Here is a 22,279-nt window from a genome sequence, read left to right as displayed (position 1 = left end):
ATCTGCTCAATGCCAATTGTCAATGGCAAGTCATCCTCGTTACCAACAGCCCCTGAAGATCCATTACACTCCATGAACAAAAAAAAGAAGGAAAAAAAAAGCAAGAGCTAATACACTGCTAAGATTTTTCAGATTTATGAAACAAAATACACAGGTACCCTGATATATATATATAAAGCTTGATACTTAACCACAGCCTTGTCTTTCTTGCTTAGTGCCACTAACCTCTATGCAAGGCACAGATATTCTCAAAAGTCCGTACTGCTGTTGTGAAAAGAAAGAAATTAATAACAGATAGAGGAAAGCTTACGATTAACATCTGAAATAAGCACTTAACAGGAATGAACACATCACAGTATTACAAGACCAGGACTTATGTGTAGTATCCCAAGATGCATACCTGGTTAGCTTTATTGTTTTCCTGAATTCATTAGTAATCGGAGCTTTATAGCCTCCTTTCCTCAATAAGGAATCTATGGTTTGAATGTGGTCCCATCCTGTTGGATTTTACAATAGTAAAAATTAGTGAGAAATACAGCAATAAGAATAGATGTTACAAAAATACCAGAGCAAGTTGTGTTATTGACAATGAAAGCGCTCTGCTGAAGTTCCGTATAAAACATAGAACATTCTTCCCTACTTAAGAGCAGCAGAAGGAAATATGACATATAGGATTTCTTTACACACAAAGTTCGCTTTACAAACAACACATATTTTAATCGTGTAGTTGAAATATTTTAAAAGTGGACCCACTATATCCAGATGTCCTAGATTGGGGGCGAGATACAAAATTAAGTTTTTCTGAAACGTTCAGGTACGCTCAAGTATCACAATCACTTTATACATGATAAATGGCTATGATGATATGAAAAATTAAATTTCTCTATAAAATGAAATTTAAAAGAATTATTAGTTGCCCATGTGCAGAGAACATCAGAGTTTAGACTTCTCCATAGATATCACTTAACTTTACAGTGAGACGTCTAATTTCAGAACTACTATACCATATTATATGTGTCTGGCTAATTAAAAAAAAAGTGATGGATTGAAAATAACATTACTGTTCTCAGTAAAATCTTCATGCTGTTCAAAACTCCTATTCATTGATTTCAGAAAGACTAATACTTTAAGTAGCTGTAAAACATATTATTTCCAAAAGATGCAATTAGATTAGTCACATTTAAAAAAAAAATAAAATAAAAGAGTAGTTTTGGGTACATAAAAAAATACAAATGGGTAGTTTTGGGTACTTTAAAGAGTCAGATTGCAATGCATGGTCTGCTAAAACTATTTAGAAATTTAAACACAAACACTGCACCCCCCTGTTCCTGAATTTCAAAAAAGCTTGTTAAGTGATCACCAAAGGTCTTGACAAAACCCCACTTCTCTAACTAGCCAACCTTAAGTCACAAAAGCAAAAAAAATTGTCTTGGAAAACCTCTAAACTTCTAAGTGACTATTTGGAAACAGAGTTATCAATTAAAGGTGATCCTCAGTAAAGGTTTCATCCTATTATTTATTAGACTAACTCAAATTTAAAAAGGCCAAAAAAAAAAGAAAAAAGCAGCAATGCAAAATGTAAGATTGAGACACACTGTCAAGTTTGGAAAAAAACCCATAGTGAGTAATCACAGTTAGCTGCTTAGCCCAAAAGATTACTATTCAACAAACTCTACTGTAGTTTTTTTAATTCACAAACTTAAGTCTGTGCCTCTACTGCAAGGGACTTCAACGTTATTTTGGACTTTCACAGTGAAAGCAATTCCCTTCCATCCACCAAAAATCCCAGGAAGAGTGTGTTTATAAAAGGCATCAAGTACTAGCAGAAAGTACCTAATTGGAAAAAAAAACCAACCAACAACTTGATTGTTGCAAATTTAGGAATAAATCAGCTGTTCGGATTAACTGACCAGACATCCCATCACTTAACAGAGCTTTTGCGTGTCACTAGTGTCACAGCATAACAACTATATGAAAACTGACAGCCTTTAACAACTGTAAAGCCGGGTGACAGCACTGTACCACCCCTCCAACTACACTGCATTTACGACTTGTGCAAAAGACAGCTACAGTTTACTGAATCCCTATAAGGAGACCGATACAGGCACGTAATTGGCATTTTATATAAGAGTCTTCTTACAATTAAATATTGCTCCATCATCTGACATCAGTGCAAGGTCAAATATTGCATTTTAGATTTATATGTATGTTTAAATTCTTCACCAGATCATATGAAATAAAGTGCAACAATGACCTTGCTCCTTTGCAACCTCCGGTAAGTAGGTGGCGGTGCGTTTTGATCCTTTTTCATTGATGAATTCTATTCTAATGCCATGTACACCCACCTGCAAGAAACAGGGAGCTTAATTAGTACATTAAAAGAAAAAAGATACAAGAGATTTCTAACATGACAAAACCCCAAATGCGAACCTTTCAGTGCTTAATACCATTTTGCAAAGAGTTTGAAGAGGTGGTACTGCAGCGAACGCAATCTTGTTGAGAAGTGTTCACCTTGCAGCCTTCTAAGGGCTCAGTAGCAGCACAAATATGGTCCTCAGCTCCCACCACGGAGCTTCATTTCTGGGCTGAAGGAAAGCCAGCTGAGATGCAGAAGTCGTTCTGTCTCCGAGTCTACTGTCTCCCTCTGACACTGTCAGCAGTGTTGCTGCTGATAAAATCACCCGGCCACCAGACAGAATCTGCAGGCAACCAAACAGCTGGCAAATCTGATGATGCTTCAATTAAAAGCAGGAATTTTGTTCCAAGTAACAACTGAACAATGAAAGATTTGTTGCACTCCGAAGTCGAACCTGGAACCTTCAAAATTTCTGCTAATGTAGGATGAGGAAAAGGAGATATTCCAAAACATTCAGCTTCAAACTTCTATTTCCATACTACTAAGTACTCTACTGACAAAATGCCAGCATAGAAATCTAATTATATTTATAAAACCTAATTATATTACTAATACCAAGGAGTCAGAACTATATAAAGTTGAACTGACAAAAAAAAAAAAAATTAAAAAAACACCATAAACTGAGGCTAGGCACCTTTCCAGGGCATTGTTTAAGCACCCCTGTTTTCAAGGTACAATAACTGTGTTGAGAGTACCTGCACTCGCATCGGGCATGCCAGAAAAGATATTCCATTGCCAGGAAGTTTTCAGTTGCTTTTGAGTTCTGTGCACAAACACAGAGCATTAGTAGACGGACATTTTTATTTTCATGCCCACAGAACTAAGATGTTATTGCCATTTAATTCCAAAGTTCCCAACATTCTATGTGGAAATGAATAGTTTATGTTTAAAAGGGTATCTTTTTGGTATGGCATTTGGTATGACGTTTCTTTTTGGACACAAAATTAATTGAAAAATGCTGTAACAGTTTTTCCAGTGACAACCTATTTTACTGTAACTGCATGACAGTCAAAAAACAAATAATGAATATTTACAAAGCCCTACCACTTAACATATTTGCTTATATTAAGACTTTAATTATCTTTATAATCTTTATATACGATATAAGCATGGGGAAACAGGAGGAAGAGTCCCTCCTGTGGCTGGCCATGGCCTCAACAATTTTTCCCCATGAACCTAACATTTCTTAAATAGGAAAAATTGAGACTAACAAATTTAATTCACTGCTAATTTTTAACGTGATATTTCGTTACCAAACACTCCTAAACCTAACTTTCATAACACAGACACATGATCACTAGAGAGATCAAATCTGTATACTCAGATGATGTAATTATGAACCCAAAGGACCTGAAAGTAAAACCAAGCAGTGTTAGAAGCTGAACTGAGTCTACCCAGTTTATTCCAAGAACAGAGTAAGTTTTTGCAGCTGGTGATTTTGTAACTCTCTATGTTCAATTGCCTAAGCATTAAGATCAAATATTTTCAGGTTTTGCACACCTTCAGTTCCTGCGGAATATTAGATTCTAAGTTCTACACAACTGGTTTTCATAACAGTGATCACGTAGTATTCACGAGAAACTAACCAGCAGCTCTAGTGAGGTATTAAACATGATGCAACATTCAGGCAGCAGGGAATTGCATTGCACTGGATGTTTCCCATTAACCGTTTTAATGGACTTTTAGGCCCATGTCTGTAGAAGAAAAAGATGCAAAGCAAAATGAATAAGGCAACACAATTGCACCCACAATTCCTCTGGTTGGGAAAATTTCCTAGCGTTCTGTGAAGCATGAATTCCAACTGTGTAGCTAAGCAGTACTCTTAGTCCAGTACAAATGGCTTTTCATTGTTTAGCTCCAGTTAAACAAAACCAGGCCCGAGTTCAACAAATGGAAGCCACACACAAGCAAAATAAGAATGATCCACGCTAAGATTGGCACGGGCACAGTTAGGAATTTATTTTTACTTCCTCAAGAGACCAACATTCCTGCACTGGCTCAGCACAGAACTTTATACAAAGCCTATGGCACGCTCCTCAAACTCAAAATACCGATACACTACAGGCAAGTTTCTGCAGAACAACATCTGCTGTGCAGTTCAGAAGAACAGACCAAACAATCTTCTGTAGATGGAGTTCAAGTTCTGTATCATCCATTACCATTTATTAGGGAAATGACTACATACAGGTATCCTCCTGAGCTGCAAAAAGACCCCACAATTGTTGTATCAGCCTCCCAAACGGACAGGGGTCTCTTTAGACTGTTGCTATTGGGAGAGGAAAGTGAGATAAGACGAGACACTTCGAAAGGCACCAAACCAATCTCCTCCAACAGAAATATTTCTACAGGGTTTCAGAGCATGAAATAGTTACTGTATGCCGTGTATCCAATACTTGTGGATATAAACTTTTTGTCCCACTGTGTAAGTGGCCAGAGGCTACCTAAAACTATGTCCAGTGACAATATTAAAAAAACACAGACCTTTCACTAAGTCTAAGGATTGCATTAAACTACATTTTTTTAATTTTACTCCTGAAGAGACCTCAACAGAACTACAGACTTTGTTGTGTATTTATACTCATTCATAATCACATATACACATTTTTTTAAATGAATCATTTATTTACAAACACCTCAGGATGGGGGAAAACACGTGCACACCACATTTATTGTTTTGCCAAGCGCTTCTGGCACTTGCTAGATTATTGCCTGTAGTACGTCTCCCTCGATTTCTATCTCAGTTGGGCTAAGAAAAAGTTGTTCCAAAACCCACCCCAAAACTGAACTTCAAGCAAGTCTCATGGTCGACTGTTCTGACTCAAAGTTCCAAACACAGGTTACAAATCTGTTCCTCTTGTACTGACTCTCCAACCAGAGGAAGAAATAATGTTATTCTCGTTAGACTATCAACACGGAATTTGGATAAGCATCTAAAACATCAAGCCTTGTTGGAATTTAAGCTTCTAGTCCGCTGTGGAGTAAATTGTCATTCTGTTCACTTTTATCTACTGCACTGAAATCTGTAAGACATTTGCATGCAATTATCACTAATTAGCTTAAGATGAATTAATTGTAATTTTTTTTTTTTCAGATCAGGCTGTTCTGTGTTATGGCTAATCCTTCTACTGACTTACAGTTTGTCAGCTCAATCTTTGAAGAGCAGCAAGCTATAAACATTTTCAAGCAAAAAAGATGGACTGTAACTTGTACAGTATTCTTTATGGTAGCACATAACGTTATTTACCTAACTGCTACTACGGAAATAGCTCCACACAAACTCGGCTGGAAACGGAACACCTCAGACTAAGTGACTATTGCTACTTATTAGAAGCTGACTCCACTTTTTTATTAGCTGAATTCTACAGCTTTTTAGCCCCGCATTTGTAGCAAATATACTGGCTTCTTTCTCATCATCTTCAGCAGGGCTTAAATACTACATTCTGTTTAATAATGGAGGGAAAAGACTACTCAGGAGATACGCTCCCTGCTTCATCACAATCATTCTTTTTTAATGAATCATTTATTTACATATATGAAATCACTGAATATTGTCCAAAGAGAACAAACTCCTCCTCTGGTCTAACAAATATAAGCTGCAAGAGTTGCCAATGCTGCTGCACTTGCAGGAAAGAAAGAATTTCCACAACTCTTGAATGTATTAACTTTGTCAACAATGAAAAGCCACCTTTCAGTCAACATTATTGGCTACAAGTATTTAAGCTAATATTTAAACCAGTGCACACAGGCTAAAGGCCTTTTGTATCAACACAGCAAGTAACACAATTCTGCAGATTTTACTTTACTGAAGAACGGCAACTTCAGGGCAAAGATCTCTTTCAAGGTATTTTAAGGAAGAGCCACTGGTCAATTCTAGTTATTTATTACCCTGCCGGCAAGACAATAACGTTTTCAAAAAAGTTTCTCATTATAATTACATACAATCACAATGTTTTATGATGTTTAATAAAATAATGCGGAGAGGGTCTGAATTAGCAAGACAGGCTTTACCTTCGAGCAAAACCCACCACAGATTCTTAATTAAACTGATAAGAAATTAAAAAGGTGTTCATTTGCTATAAGATGGAATAGAGAGGGAATGAGTAGAGGCACTTTGCTTTTCTCTTCTGTATTTCTAGAAAAACAAAAGCACACAGGGGATACACTAAATCATTTGCCATTGTAATGCACCTTGCAGCCATACCCTCGCAAGGACACAGAGCCTGTGGCACCAAAGCTGGAATTGCAAGATATGATCACACCGTATATATGCTATTTCTGGGATCTGAATCCATCCACAGGACCTTCTGAGTGTTGGTTTATTTGCCCAAATTGCTGACTTAGAACTTCTGTTTGGTTTGTGAAGCTTGTTTCTCAAGGACCCAAAGCCATCATACTTCACAGCAATCTATTCAAACTCTTCTACATTCCTTCTTTGGGGTGCTGCTACCTACACACACACTTCCCAGGGCAACATGAGATGCAAGCATATCTGCATTAAGAGTCAACAGCAAAACTGGGAGGCATCCTGAGGCAGGAATTCTAATTTGTGCAGGAAAGAAAAGACTTGTCAGAAGGACAGATCAAAAACATGAGCTCAAGAATGGAAATATGGATAAAGCACAGTTTATGCAGGGAAGAATGCCTGCTAGCAATATCAAATATGTTTAAAAATAACTGGTCTTTATGACTTGTCTCTCAAGTAGTCCTTTGATATCTGATCTTTAATAGAAGAGCGGTACTATCAAAAAAAAGAAACATATCTTAAGAGTTTCTCGTGTTGCCTATTTCTCTGAGAGAGAAAAGGCTGTGAAACTCCACCCCAGCAGCAACTGGACCACAGCGATAGGTGATGGGTTCTGTCTGGCAGAAATGAAGGAACAGTTCATACCCTCCCAGTGTTCATTTCAAAGCCCTACATCTGTTCAACCACTAAAGTGCGCTGCAATTCCTATAAAGTCACATGTAAGTAAGAATGCTAAATTGTATTTTAGGAAGCATCTTTGTGAACCATGACATTGAAGCGGTCCTTTAAACGTTTGCACTTTCTCCAAGGTACTTTTATAAAAGGCGAAAATGGCAGCAATTTGAAAAATCATACGGGAGCAGTCAACTCACTCCTCTCTCCTCTTTACTTAGTTGAAGTTTCTGCTGCAAAAGGATCACACATTGCTTTTTACAACTGAAATATTAATTTAGTTAGTTTGGGAAGATAACTCATCAATCAGAGAAAAGAACATCTATCACTCTGCTTCAGGATACAGGAGACACTCCTGAGCTGTGTCTTCGAATAATCTTGTCTCTAAGCCACCAGAGCACTGCCACTTGTCTGAATCAGCAATTTGAAATACTGTGACCTCTGTCAGCAAATTACTGAATTAGCTCCCACAAGATCACCAGCAGCATACCTACAGAACTAAGGTCTCCTAACCAGGCTGAGGTTTTTCAGGATGATCTTAGCATTATATGGGACGAAAGATGCAGAATCTCTTTACGTCATACTCTATAGACATCCTGAAATGTCTTTTTGCCATTAATATCACATAACTGCAGCTCCCTTAAAAGAAACATGGATGACAAGCTATCTCACTGACAGGGGCACAAACAGCCATGAATCATTCTTTTAAAGACTAACAATTACAAATTTTATCTTTCTCATATTTATACACGCCCTACCACCACCCCTTTTGCATGGAAAGCTTGTGGATCATCCACAACTATATATGATACAATCACTTGAGAAGCACATTTAACTTATAGGAAAAAAGGAAAAAAAACCCAAATCATGGAACCTACTTTGTTACCATTTCTTAGAATTCCTAGCAATTTGCTAACGGTTTTAAAACCTATCATTAAAAATCCTTAAATGAAATAGGAGAGAGCAATTAATCAAAGGGATAACACAGGGACTATTATATTTTTGATCCCTCCGTTCCACCCCCACAAGTCAGGGCTTTCCAATAGGAAGAATCATGAGAATCCATAAAATCAATCAGAATTGAGGGAGACTACAGCTCTGCATTAAGCTTGTTTACACTGTTGGTAAAGTCTCAAGGATTCTGCAACAAGGTATAGAAAGGACATAGAAAGTAAAAGCCTCCTTGGTTTCATACAAGTGTTAAAGTTATGAATCAGAAGTCTCCCAAGGAACAAAGTTAAAACCAGTCTTTCCAAGGGAGAGTGCATTTTTGACCTCAGGCTTTGGCTTCAACTTCTCTTTAAAGATGAAAATTTTGGTCATCTTAGAAGTTTATTGCCCAGAGAAGAAAACAACATCTAATAATTTTATAGACTACCACATGGAAAGAGTTAAGTGCTATTTCATTATGCACTTCACACTTTTAAAAGACACATTTTCTGAGTGTATTCACAGTCTGATTTTTAATAAATTATAATAAATGAAATTAAATTGAAAACATCACTATGGTTACTGCCAGAAGTCAACCTAGTAAAGCAGAGAAATTCTACCAGTTTTAATTTTGACTTCTAGCTTGGTTTAATATTAAAAGTTACTGCAGTATTGATTACTTGAAAACATTGTTTAAAGTACTGTAAGGGCTCAGTGACAAGACAAACTACTTCTCTGAAAAAAGCTTCTCGTTGAGAATGCACACACAGATTCAGTTATTTTTTGGTCTGACATTACATAAAAATTGAATAGTTCTGTTTCTGGTGAAAATTCTGATAAATGCCAAAGGCAACTTACATTCATCTCATTCAGAATTACACTTCAGAAGGTAAGAAGCCCTGGTCATTATGAGTTGAACAGGAAACATATTTTTATTAGATTTTCAGCTACTGTAAAATTCATAATGCTGAGGTTACTGATGGATACCACCATTCCGATACAGTAGGGCCTCTTACAATTTTAACAAGTGAAGTTTCTATTCAATATACATTTGTTCTGTGTGAATACAACAGAATGCCTCTTTTTCTGTTAAGAACTCCTACATATTTAGTAGGACTAAGTCATTATTAAATAGAAATACTGTAACGTGTGTGGGGTCTCCAGCATTGTAACATGTCCACTATCATATATGACAATTTCAAAATTTTTTTTTATGTCCACTCAGATATAGACTCAAAGAGCAACACAACAGTCATACTGACTGAGATGAGAAGTTCATCTTAAGTCAAGTAACTTGTTTTTTGCAAGTGTCTAAGACTGAATAATTTGGGAAAAAGCGGAAGAATACAGAATAACATTTCCTTCAGTATACCTTCCCAGAAATAACTCTAAAAGCAGCATTTGCTTCTTGATCTCTTATGCTGCTGTTCCAAGAGAACGCACGCAGGCTTCCTAGAACCTAACAATTAAAACAGACTCAGCTCCATGCATAAGTAGCAAAGAAAAACAAGAGCAATGATTTACTTGGCATCGTTGAATAAGAGCTTTGTGGGGTCTGTGCAGGCCACTCGCTCTGAAAGCAAAGGAAGTTTTGGGAAGGATAAATGGCTCATAATTAATAATTAATGGCTCATAAGCTAAATAAGGCTGCTTGGTTTGGGACTGCAATTTTTTGTAGTGCTTGTTTCCCATGGACTGATCTACCATGTGTCTGTAGTCAGCTATGCTGCAAAAGGGGTCTCAGGACACCACCACTCAGACAATACCTTGCTTGATGGAGTCTTAGACATAAATGCAGACCACACTTATGGGCAAGAATACAACTTTATTCCATTCTCATGGCTCAGACTTTCAAGGTGATGACAGTTCTACTAAAAGGATCTTTTGAATCTACGCACAAAACAATGTGTAGAGTGAAACCAGTGAAAACTACACTAAATATATGCAAATAATTTAGATGGTATGACTTCTGCTATAGATGTTCATGGTATCAAAGTAATTTTCTTAAAAGATATCAGACATCCTTACCTCCCAGTCCATGTAGTCACATACATCTTCAAAGTTAGTGAGTAGAGACACTGAGCAGAAAAGCCGTGGCAGCTCATCCCTCGTCATTGGGGGGAAACGACTATCTTTAAGGGCACTGTTGAAGACAAAACAGAATTTCAAAGGATTTTTTGGGGGGTGCTTTTCATTTTGTTTAAGTTCAAGGATCTAATGAATCAACTGAAAAATATAAAGGGCAAAAAAAAATCCTGATGAAATGGTGACCAGTTTGATAATCCAGTTGCCAGTGTAACACGCTGACCAACATTCCCAACTTTTTCTTTAGACCTTTGTTTCAGGTCTTGGCTGGCCAGGCAGGTGGTGTTCTGAGGGTCATTCCTTCCTGAGCTGATTTTGCTACTATAAGAATCGTATTGATGAAGCAGCAGAAAGTTTTTGGAAAAAGTTACAAAAGGAATAGCTCTTCTACCTGGTGTTTAGTAAATCCTTTTCAAAAAGGATTAAACTATACAACATACAGGGAGAAATTCTATAGCCTGCAATATTCAAACATGTAGTACAGTAACCAGACTGTAGAACTTAATTATTCAGTGAAAAATAATTCCAAACAAGTAGAATATTCTCCAAAGAAAAGAATTATATTCATGCTTACTGGCAAAGGTGAATATAAACAGGTAAAAAACATCCAAGAGCTCTACAGACCTGTAAACCTACAGGACTTGAAGATGTTCTGCAAAGCAGAGGTAACAGTTAGTAAGAGGGAAGCTTACAAACAGCTAAGCTAATCCTCAGCCAACACACCGTTCTATGGACAAACATACACCTAATGGGGTAACAGCCAGTACCGAGAGGAGCTATCGCTGCACATTCCAGCATGGTTTGAAAAACAAAGCAGTTAACAGACAGTAAGCAGTACCATGAGTAAGAACATCTATAAAAACCTACTTGCATAAGTTTGGTTACGAACCAGTTAAATTGGAAAAGGGAAAGTTAAAGTGAGTATGCTATCTCGTAATTTTTTATTCTCTTAAGATTTGAGATATGCCATGTATGAATACAAACATGTTCATCTCCAACAAAAACAGTGATCTGCTAACTGAGCTTTTTCATGAGTAAAGAGAATTTAATATTAAGAGACTTACTGAAGTACTACCAAGTTCTTCATGTGTCTCATTGTTTCATCTAACAATTAGATCACTCTTATTCGTTTTATTTGGCATACAGCCAGCGGTTGCCATTAGCTGATATAACTACAGCCACGGCGTTTAGAATATGGCTGAAGTCTCTGCATCAGATACCACCATTTTATATAAAGAGTAGTATTAACTTTATTAAAGCAGACCAAATAAGGACACATAAGCAAAAAAAAAAAAAGTTTAGCAAAAGAAAACAGATGTATAAGTAGAAACAACTTCCCATTGTGAATTAATACCATACACCAAAGAGTTAAAATAGAACCTTTATTTTTCTGGGATAGGGAGAAGGTAGGCTTTTTTCCCCAAGTATGCTACAATTACAAAAATGAGCAAAGTATTAGAATTTAGACTAGACGCCCTTCTCAAAGCTTTGGTATTTTTACATTACAAAATAGGTCAGAAATTGAGATTTTCATTAGAAAGACAAATTAATTGTATAATTGGGTAACAACAGGCCTACGCTACCCGTTATTTAGGAGTAATGCTAGGCAACCCCAGGTAAAGTTGCCATAGAGGTGAGAGAAGATGTTAGGACAGTAAGTAACTAGCCAAGATAAATCTTTTGACATTTATGTAGTTCAGACAGGCCTAGATACACCTGTGAAGAACTGGGAACACTAAGGAGATTTAAAGCACAATGCCTGTGATATTTAACTAATGACTTTCACTGAAGGTGTATCAAAAGATGGTATTCTCCAAGATGATGTTGACGGGATTTGCAAAGATAGCTTTGTAACTGCTGGGAACCAGGCAGAGTTCCCAACCTCCGCTGCCTCGGGTTTCTGAGCAACATCAGACATCAACTCATACAGCCACAGCATAACAGCAACATACGAAAATACAAACAGCTAATTCACCTCTCACATTCCTCCATGGAGGGGGAAAAAATAATATTTCCTGGAATACCCTCCAGGAATCCAGCTGTTCATTGCTTAGGTATTTTGAGCCAGAGATGGTATCTCTGCACTTAAAAGCTCTTTGTGGGTTTATTTAATTTAATAACTGCATGTATACATGCTTTTAATATTTTACTCTACCTTTTACTAAAAACTAAAAAATTATGTTCAGAAACCCCAATCCTCTTAAAACCCATTGCTACTACCAGTTCGTTTATATGCAAATTTCTCATTTCCCTGAGGTATGCTGTACCTCTATCATACAACCAATCCATTGAACACACTACTGAAAAGCACCCAGAGACAAGTATTATTTCATTAACAAACAACAAATTTAGTTATCTTGGGAAACACCTGTACGCATGGATATTGCCAGTACCTGTTTAAACCTGCTTTTCATCATTTATGCAGCGATCTTACCACGCAAAACACTTCCTGTATTGTAAGAATTTACAACCTTCAAAAAACTTGGGTTTTTTTTGCAGAACTTGATACTAGTTTACCTAACTTTCAGTTCCCCTTCCTCAAGCTGCCAAAATGAACTTCTGAATTTTGACTTTTTGAGGCGAATGTTGTCTACTATGGGTGTGAGCCTGATCCCAATAATGTCAGCAGTAGAAGTCTCGGGCAAATTCCCACTCACTGAAGATCTGCTGCACTGGCATTACTAGATGAGAAACCATCCTTAATTTAACATACTTTAAGTTGTACAGAAAAACATCCTACAATGCACGCGTAAGCCACGTCTCAGCCAACCTGCTCGAATGCCGAGATAATAATTTGAAAGAAGATGGGGGAATCACAACAAATCTGAATACTGATAAAAAGCTGAGAGACAAAACCTTCACATGAGCAGAGTGGAAGCAGAAAGGCACACAAAGGCACAACACAGCAAACAAAGAAAGCAGAGCAATGCAGTAACCACTGCGTACTCATTAACAAGTTTAGCTGGCTAATTCCATTACTCAATAATATGACACTGGCATAAACACCTTGCTTTCAGGTGTTTCACACCTTGTACCTAAAATACAGTTTATCAAATGATAGTGCCGTTTCAACTATACCTAGTTCCTTCAGAACTGCTAAGTGCTCTTTTATCTGAAAAATTGCTCCTCAACACCTCTGTGACTCTGGACATCTGTGCACATCTCCTCTGCTGGCACTGATGGTGCTGAAGGTGAGAGGTGTCTGGCAGAACAAGGTCAGAGATTGGAATAACAGCCTCCCACACCACTGTGACCAGTCAATACAGAGTATCGCTACTACTCTGTTCCTCCTTTCCTCGTCTCCAGACCACGTACTACAATTTGTGTTCACCTTTCAAAACAGCTTCATCTCTGTTGTCACATAAGTAAACCCTGGAGAAATTTTACCTGGAGAAATTTGTGTTGGCAAACAATCAGCAACGGGAACAAAACATTCTGAAAGGGAGACGCTGACAAGAAAGCATTTATTTATACTGGTTAAGCTACACATGGAATATTCCATCTGCTAATGCAAAATTTATGAAATAGTCCAGCAATTATATCAGGTGCTAGTTTTAGAAGGAACAAATAAAACTTAATAACCCTGCCCTAATGAGTTTCACTTAGGTGCTTCATATATGATTTTAAAATTAGGAAACATTTATCTTTTCAGTGCTGTATATTACAGTTAGAGTATCAGTCGTCTTCTTTTATTCCTTTCTATGGCTAGAAACCAGCCAATTCTTTTATTCCTACCATGGCTGAAATTCTAAAGTAAGTTCCAGACACATTCTGAAAACCTACGAGCAGAGCAGCTTCATACCATGTCTTTACAGATCCACTGTTTCCATTTTTGCATTTTTTAATGCTTGCCTAGCAGACGATATACATCATCAGAGATGCTTCCCTTTAGAATTTAGCCATTATCCTTAAGCCTGAACTTTCTCTTGGTGGGCAGTGAATAAAGCTCCATCTACTGCCTGTTCTGTCAGTGTCAGTAAAACAAGCGGATGGTACCAGTGGAGCTCCTCATGGGCAGCTGCCCCCCTGTACAAACCCAAAGCTCTCCATCGTTAACTGACTGGTATCAGCCTCAGAAACATCAGCAGATCTCAACACTTACCAAGGATAGAAAAGCTTGTGTGAGTTTTTACTTTTGTTGTTTCTATTCTGGAAGAAAGAACATCAGTGTCTAGAGGCAGCAGTTTGGCACTCGCCATACACTTCGTATGCTCTACAAAGATGTAGGCATGTAAATCCAGCCTCGTGCCTCACTCGCCACGTTAGCACGCTGCTCGGTGACCAATTCAACGCGAGCACAACACACAGACAAGATAACGTCTGCTGCTTTTCTCAAAAGCTTGTTACTCATCTGAGCTGTTCAGAATGAAAAGTCATTGTATAATTGCGTGTCAGCATTCTGGATCAGTAGAGGAGACTTCGTTCTGTTTATTTGATGGAAGCGTTATTTTTATAGTATTAGAATGTGATTTTACAATCTTATTCAATGCTCTATTCTTCTGTTAATTCTTCCACTAGAAAGACAAAAGGATTCTCATGGAACAAAATCTGGCATATTAGATACCAGGTTTAAAAAAAATTCCACAATTTTTCTGTTAAACTTAGAATTAAGGGAGGGTAAGTGGAAATAATTAGTAAAATAAGTGAGAAAAATTAGGCAGAGTTCAAAACTTCTTTTAAAGAAAAAAAAAATACTTATTTTAAAAGCATTTTCCAGACCTTCTGTTCTTTATTCCTTAATGCCCAGAACTAATTTACACATATTGCTGCTGACTAAATGGAAGTACATGGTAGCGAAGAATTGAAAAGAAGCAGTGCCAAGCACGGGGAATTCTAGCTGGCCAATAAAAGGACGTTAATTTTTCCACATAGACTTCTGCTCCATGTTAAAAGTGAAGCAGGCAAAGTCAAAATTGAATCCTGTTCAAAGAAAACTATTTTTAGACACAAAATGCATGCACACACACGCACAGCCTTTCTAGTTAAATATACTTTATTTATGCAGTCTTGGGTGTCCTACTAAGACTAAGTAATTGCCAGTCAAGAAAAAAACAATACAAAGTATTACTCAACTATCAGTTTTTCTTCATCTGAGCCATGCCATACAAATCTCAGCTTCTCCTCAAATGAAGTTTATTTGGCCATATGCTCTCCAGAAATGTTTTTCAGTAATTCCATTTTCTATGTACTACTCCTTGTATTTGTGAGAATATAAAGAAAAGCTTGCAGACAATTTAAAGACACTGAAAACGTTTAAAGAAAAGGAAATTGTTCAAAGTATTTTGAATTACCAAGACAAACAGCATGACGTTTAGCAAAAAATAAAACTAAGCTCTATATTCCTTAAGGCTATATCTTGTTTTTGTAAAATACCACCAGAGAAGCTCTCGGAATCATTTGAAATAAAAGTAAGAGCGGGTGAACCAAAATGCAACACATCATTGTGTTGTTGATCTGTAATTTCTGTAGGCTATAAAAATACCTTAAAAAAACCAAAAGAGTCAGCTTCAGTCTTTAAGAACCTATGGCTCTTAAACGTGATGGGGCAGATGGGGGACAAACAGTAGGACACAAATAGGGGAAACAAGGAATAGTAAGGGAGCTACGTTACTCAGTTTAGAAGGGTCTGAAAATCTTTGTGATTGAATTTAAGGGCTCCTTTAAAAAAGTTTGATAGCATATAAGCATCAAAAATAGTAAAGAATGATTTAGGTGTAGATGAATGAAGGTATTAAATGAATTGTTCTTAATATTTTATTGTTTGTTATTTAATGACAACTATTAACAATGAAATTTCTCACTAAGCCTCTTTTTTGGGGACAGTCACACATACAGACCCAAACTGGATAAAGAGTTTAGGTAAAACTGGATACTCTTTTTTATGTTACTGGAAACTAATTTGGGGCTTAAACATGACACGGGAAGGATATGCAAAGGAAAGTGTCAAAGGCTGGGCATGATATAAGTAATACTCACTTTTATAGGAAGTGTAAATGAGGCAGAGACATGAAGTGACTCATGCAATTCAGGAGGCTTACACAGTGAGTCAGTGACAGAATCAAGAATAGAATCCAAGATCCCCGTCTCCTAAAAATCCACTTTTTGTGACAGCCTCTCTTTCACAATCTGCTCAGCCTACCCTGTGGAAACATAGCTCCCAGAGGATTAATCAAAATAGAACTGATAATTTTAATCAAATTAATCCAATTTAAAAAAAAAATAAGTTTCCCATTACTTTTTCAGTTCACTCTATTAAGAGTCGATCTCCTCTTAATCAGCTTCCGATACTGAACACAGCTAAAGCAAATTTTTTGGCATCCAAACAATGCTTTATATGTCATCAGCAGAGTTATGAAAAATAGGTTAAAGATCTCATTTTACAAACTATTGCCCTCTTCTGATAAACAGTACATTGGCACTACTTTTAGATGGTAGGCAAAAGATTTAAATTCCATCTGCTCTGAAAACCCCTTTTCATTTAGCTCAAGAAGCAAAACCCTGAGATTCTTCATTCTGTCACTAAATGAAATGTGCTTAGCAGAATTACCTTAGAAAATGTGTTTAACAAAGAAATGGCCCTATGTCAATAAACTGAGCCCAAAGGGCCCAGATATTGTTCTTCAGTTAATTCAAAACATCCTGAAATTAATGAGTGGCAAACTCACTGGATTTTAGATAACAGCAAAGAGATGACACCAACAAGAAACACTTGGTGCCAGGATTTCAGAAAAAAATGTCAATATTTATAGTTTTTTCCATTGCTGGGTTACTGATCGGAAGTTAGTCAAGATTTTTACTTTTTCATTCAGTAACTTCAACAGGAAGAAATTAAGGAACACTTAAGCAGATCACCAGGATTTTCCTCATGAAAATCAGCTATCATAACTCAGTTTGGCAGAGACCAGAAAGAACTAGCAGCTTCCAAGTCACGATCTGCAATTAATTTTTAAGCCAGAAAAACAGGGCAGAGCGTGCTCTTCTTCAGAAAGTGAAATTATTATGAATAAAATTCTCCTGGCTTTCAGCATAAGAGATCAGACAGCCTAACATAACCCACATGACAGCCTTCTAACAACTTTTATTTATGATAGCAGAATTTTGACAACTTAAATGGAGATCTCGAGTGATTTACATGCATCATGAAATCACTTGAATGCAAGGAAAAAGAGTTTATTTATATTGTCTTTTTTTTTTTGGTCATACTGGAAAAATTTCCAGGAAACAAAACAACTGTGAATGACGTGTTTTTCCTGAACCCTCCCTTACATTTGGGAGACAGAAAGGGAAAGAACAACATTTATACTTCCTGCACATTATGTTGCTAAGTGGCAGTCACAGGGTAAAAAAAGAAACACACACTTGTTGACATTTGGCACAGAATTACTTCTCTGAAGTTTTTAGCTTATTTTATTAGCACAGTGCAGCAGGTAATGGGAACAGTGTTTCACATGGGAGAAATAAAATACTGGTCTGGCATTTTGGCTCTTCAATCATTTTTATTTTTTTTTTTGACTCCACAAAACTGAAATATACCAGAAAGTCTCTCTCTCAATCTCTCTGGATTCAGACATGTACTTTAATAGGAAGAAGAATACACTGATAGTCTACTTTAGACAGTTATTTTATATTTGAAAATAATACCATTCCTCTAAAAGACAAGTCAGAGCGCGTATATAAATTGGTTAAAACGGCTCATCAGAAAAGGCAACCTTCATTCATTGACTAGATAAGACAATTAAGTCTCTATTTTAGGCAGCCAGAGGTGCCTAATATAAGCTGTCTGTATGTCCTCCAAAGTGTCCTAACTCTCTAGTAAGCGTGGAAATTGTTAGCAGTGTGGGTTTTGTTAATTGGTTAATACCGGCAAGGCTGCAGGAGTTATAAGACACAATACACTAAGCCAGCAAACACATCTGGGTGGTTTGAATTTACCAAACGTCATTAATTATTTTTTCAAACAACTATGCAGGATTGGATATTGTCAGGCTTCCTGCAGATGGCATAACAATGCTACAGAAGACATTAATATAATATACTGATTAAAAAAAATACATATTATCTATTAAGAGTAGATTCAGAAACAGAAAGAGGTAACAAAAAGTTTACAGTGTTCCATTTCAAACATTTTCCTAAGAGAACACTTAGGTTTGTTCACAATATCCTGAAGGACAAACAAATATAACAAGTTTTTATTACCATTTTCAAACTGCTGAGTGACAAGGAAGAAAAGAACTTCTGGGCAAAAGATCAACCACCTACCAAGGAGAGAGAAACCATTATTTGCTCACTTCAGTAGTTTCCTGAGCTCCTCTCCCAGTGAGATAGCAGTGTGTCCTTCTTGGGTGGTAAAATTATTCACCTAAATCTAGGACATGCTAAAAAAAAAATTACAAATAAAATGGCAAAGTTCTAAATCGATGCTGCAGAGATTTTTGTTAACACTTCATCATTGAATTGGAAATTCCTGAATGATATATTTATAAAAATATTAACTTAAGTATTAGTCAAATACATCAGGGGAAAAAAAAAATAAGAGAGAATTGTTCAGGTATTTTGTTTGGAGTACTCCTTAAACCTGATCACAGACAATTAGGATATACTGCATTCAACTGTTTCCCCATGATTGCTAATTTCAGTTATACATGAAGTTAAGTATATTTTACCACCTGTTCCTCCTGTTGTATGAACTCACTGATTTTGCATTTATGCCGAAGCAGTTCCATTAGCTAGCGGGCAATACTAAGGCATCACAGCACAAAGGCAAAGGGTTATGGAAATCTTTAAAAATTACTTTAATACCTACTGAGTTTAATATTGACTGCAGTCACAAGTGGAAAATGATTTAATGGCTTCAATTATATTCTAACAGCATTTTTGTGTGAGTGTGCATGTGTATTGTGCCACCCGTACACCCAACTAAAGAGAAAACCATACTGATATTGCTGAAAAGGTTCCGGGACCTTGTTTTTTTTTCCCCAAAAAAAGTTCATCAGTTGTTTAAATCAACAAAAGAAGCATTTACGGAATATTTCTAGGGGTACTTAAAATTTCCAAACACCCTTATTTTAATCTTGATTTCTTACTCCGGTTGTCTTGACTCATGGTACATGACCAGATCAACTTCACAGCACATAGGGAATGACTAACACGCTCCGGGATGCTTCTCACTGAATCTGCAGTCGACGTGACTGTCTGTTAAGACATGGAGCTAACGTACACCCACAGAACGACCACTGTCTGAAACTCCTGGAGGTTTAACGGCTGCTGGGTCTTCAGCTGGGTCTGTCAGTCTTATGTAAATACCAAATGAAAATGATCAAACTCCTTACCTACTCATCATTGCAAAATTTCTCATAAGAAAAGCAAGCTCATAGCCACGGAAGCTGTAAAAGCTAAGGCTTCCATAAATTTAAACAGAGCTTTTTACAAGCAAAATGAATAAAGATGTTTTTTCTACTGCTCTGACAATTACCCAGAGAAATATTCCATCACACTCTGGATCCTTACAAATAAACCCAGTTTATCATTATGCCACAATAATGCTACACTGTCTGGACATAATGCCTGAAATTCATTTCTCTTTCTTACTGCTATAATGTATCAAGGAAATAATCTAGGCTCGTATGGAGAGATCCTTAAAGTTTAGGAGAATTTTGTGTACGTGTTATGGCCTTCAAGTGGAAAAATACGAACACAAAAGTCACAGCTCCTGCTATCTGCTCCCATCAGAAAATATAAAGCAGTTAGAACTAAAAAAAATCCACAAAGTAGTATTGCAGTGTCCTGAGTACATTAATAGAGCCAAGTTTCTATGGCTTCAACTTCCTTACTGTTTCCTGAAGCCAGAAATCATAGAATCATAGACTGGTTTGGGTTGTAAGGGACCTTAGAGATCATCCAGTTCCAACTCCCCTGGCCCTGGGCAGGGACACCTCCCACCAGACCAGGTTGCTCCAAGCCCCATCCAGCCTGGCCTTGAACACCTCCAGGGATGGGGCAGCCACAACTTCTCTGGGCAACCTGGGCCAGTGCCTCACCACCCTCACAGTAAAGAATTTCTTCCTAACATCTAATCTAAATCTACCCTCTTTCAGTTTGAAGCCATTACCCCTTGCCCTTGTAAAAAGTCCCCCTCCAGCTTTCCTTTAGGCCCCTTTAGGTACTGGAAAGCCACTATAAGGTCTCCCCAGAGTCTTCTCTTCTCCAGGCTGAAAGACTCCAACTCTCCCAGCCTGTCTTCACAGCAGAGGTGCTCCAGCCCTCTGATCATCTTCATGGCCTCCTCTGGACTCACTCCAACAGGTCCATGTCCTTCTTATGTTGGGGGCCCCAGAGCTGGATGCAGTACTCCAGGTGGGGTCTCACCAGAGCAGAGCAGAGGGGCATAATCACCTCCCTCGACCTGCTGGCCACTCTTCTTCTTATTCAGCCCAGGATACAGTTGGCCTTCAAGTCTTCTGGCAGGTGCACATTGCTGGCTCATGTTGAGCTTCTCATCAACCAACACCCCCAAGTCCTCCTCAGAGGCCTCCTCCCAAGCCATTCTCCACCCAACCTGAATTTGTGCTTGGATTGCCCTGACTCACATGCAGGACCTTGCACTTGGCCTGGTTGAACTTCATGAGGTTCACACAGGCCCACCTCTCAAGCCTTTCAAGGTCCCTCTGGATGGCATCCCTTCCCTCCACTGTACTGACTGCTCCACACAGCTTGGTGTCATCAGCAAACTTACTGGGGGTGCACTCAGACTCACTGTCCACATCACCAACAAAGATCTTAAACAGCACCGGTCCCAGTACCAACGCCTGAGGAACGCCACTTGTCACTGGTTGCCACTTGGACATTGAGCCATTGACTGCAACTCTTTGAGTGCGGCCATCCAGCCAATTCCTTATCCACCAAGTGGTCCATCTGTCAAATCCATGTCTCTCCAATTTAGAGACAAGGAGGTAATGTGGCACAACGTCAAATGCTTTGCACAAGTCCAGACAGATGATGTCATTTGCTCCTCCCTTATCCACCAATGCTGTAACCCTGTTGTAGAAGGCTACCAAATTTGTCAGACATGATTTGCCCATAGTGAAGCCATGTTGGCTGTCACCTATCATGTCCTCATTTTCCATGTGCCTTAGCATAGTTTTCCAGGAGGCTTCGCTCCATGATCTTGCCAGGCACAGAGGTGAGTGACTGGCCCGTAGTTCCCCTGGTATTCCTTTTTTCCCTTTTTGAAAATGGGGGTTATGTTTCCCCTTTTCCTGTCAGTAGGAACTCTACCGGACTGCCACAACTTCTCAAAAATGACGGACAGTGGCTTAACAACTTCATCTGACAGTTCCCTCAGGACCCACAGATGCATTTCATCAGGTCCCATGGATTTGTTCACCTTCAGGTTCCTTAGATGGTCTCAAAACTGATCTTCTCCTACAGTGGACAGTTCTCCATTCTTCCAGTCCCTGCCTTTGCCTTATGCATCTTGGGCAGTGTGGCTAGAGGACTTGCCGGTGAAAACTGAGGCAAAAAAGTCACCAAGTACCTCTGCCTTCTCCGTATCCCAGGTAAACAGGTCTCCTGTTTCCTCCTGGTGAGGGCCTGCATTTTCCCTAATCTTCTTTTTATCACTGACATATCTATAAGAAGCTTTTCTTGTTACCCTTGACATCCCTGGCCATATTTAATTCTATCAGGGCTTTGGCTTTCCTAACCTGATGCCTCAGACAATTTCTCTGTATTCCTCCTAGGCTACCTGTCCTTGCTTCCCCGCTCTGTAGGCTTTCTTTTTGAGTTTGAGTTTGTCGAGGAGCTCCTTGTTCATTCATGCAGGCCTCCTGGCATTTTTCTTTCATGTCTTCCTGGTTGGGTAGCCTGAAGCATACCTCCAGTGTAATGTCACCTGCCCTCCCTTTAATACTGACCATAAGCTCCCTCTTGGCTCC

The 22,279-nt window shown here is 38.1% G+C and overlaps 1 protein-coding gene across 5 annotated transcripts in view; it reads right to left on the bottom strand.

The window, feature by feature from the left end:
- AMMECR1 (AMMECR nuclear protein 1) overlaps positions 1 to 22,279 on the bottom strand; it is a 108,568-nt gene that overhangs the window by 8,390 nt on the left and 77,899 nt on the right. For all 5 annotated transcript variants that reach the window (XR_008468566.1, XR_008468567.1, XM_054215331.1 and 2 more), the window contains 3 exons: positions 10,290 to 10,404; positions 2,255 to 2,345; positions 401 to 497 (listed from right to left, as the gene is read on the bottom strand). Coding sequence is in view for 3 of the 5 variants with exons in the window: in XM_054215331.1 (XP_054071306.1) it covers positions 401 to 497; positions 2,255 to 2,345; positions 10,290 to 10,404 (303 nt within the window). In the remaining 2 variants the exon portion in view is untranslated. The remainder of the gene's footprint in view (positions 1 to 400; positions 498 to 2,254; positions 2,346 to 10,289; positions 10,405 to 22,279) is intronic.

The sequence above is a fragment of the Rissa tridactyla genome, chromosome 9 (assembly GCF_028500815.1).
Source record: "Rissa tridactyla isolate bRisTri1 chromosome 9, bRisTri1.patW.cur.20221130, whole genome shotgun sequence".
Taxonomy (NCBI): domain Eukaryota; kingdom Metazoa; phylum Chordata; class Aves; order Charadriiformes; family Laridae; genus Rissa; species Rissa tridactyla.
Note: the sequence above shows the minus strand (reverse complement) of the source record. Positions and strands in the feature narration are given on the sequence as shown.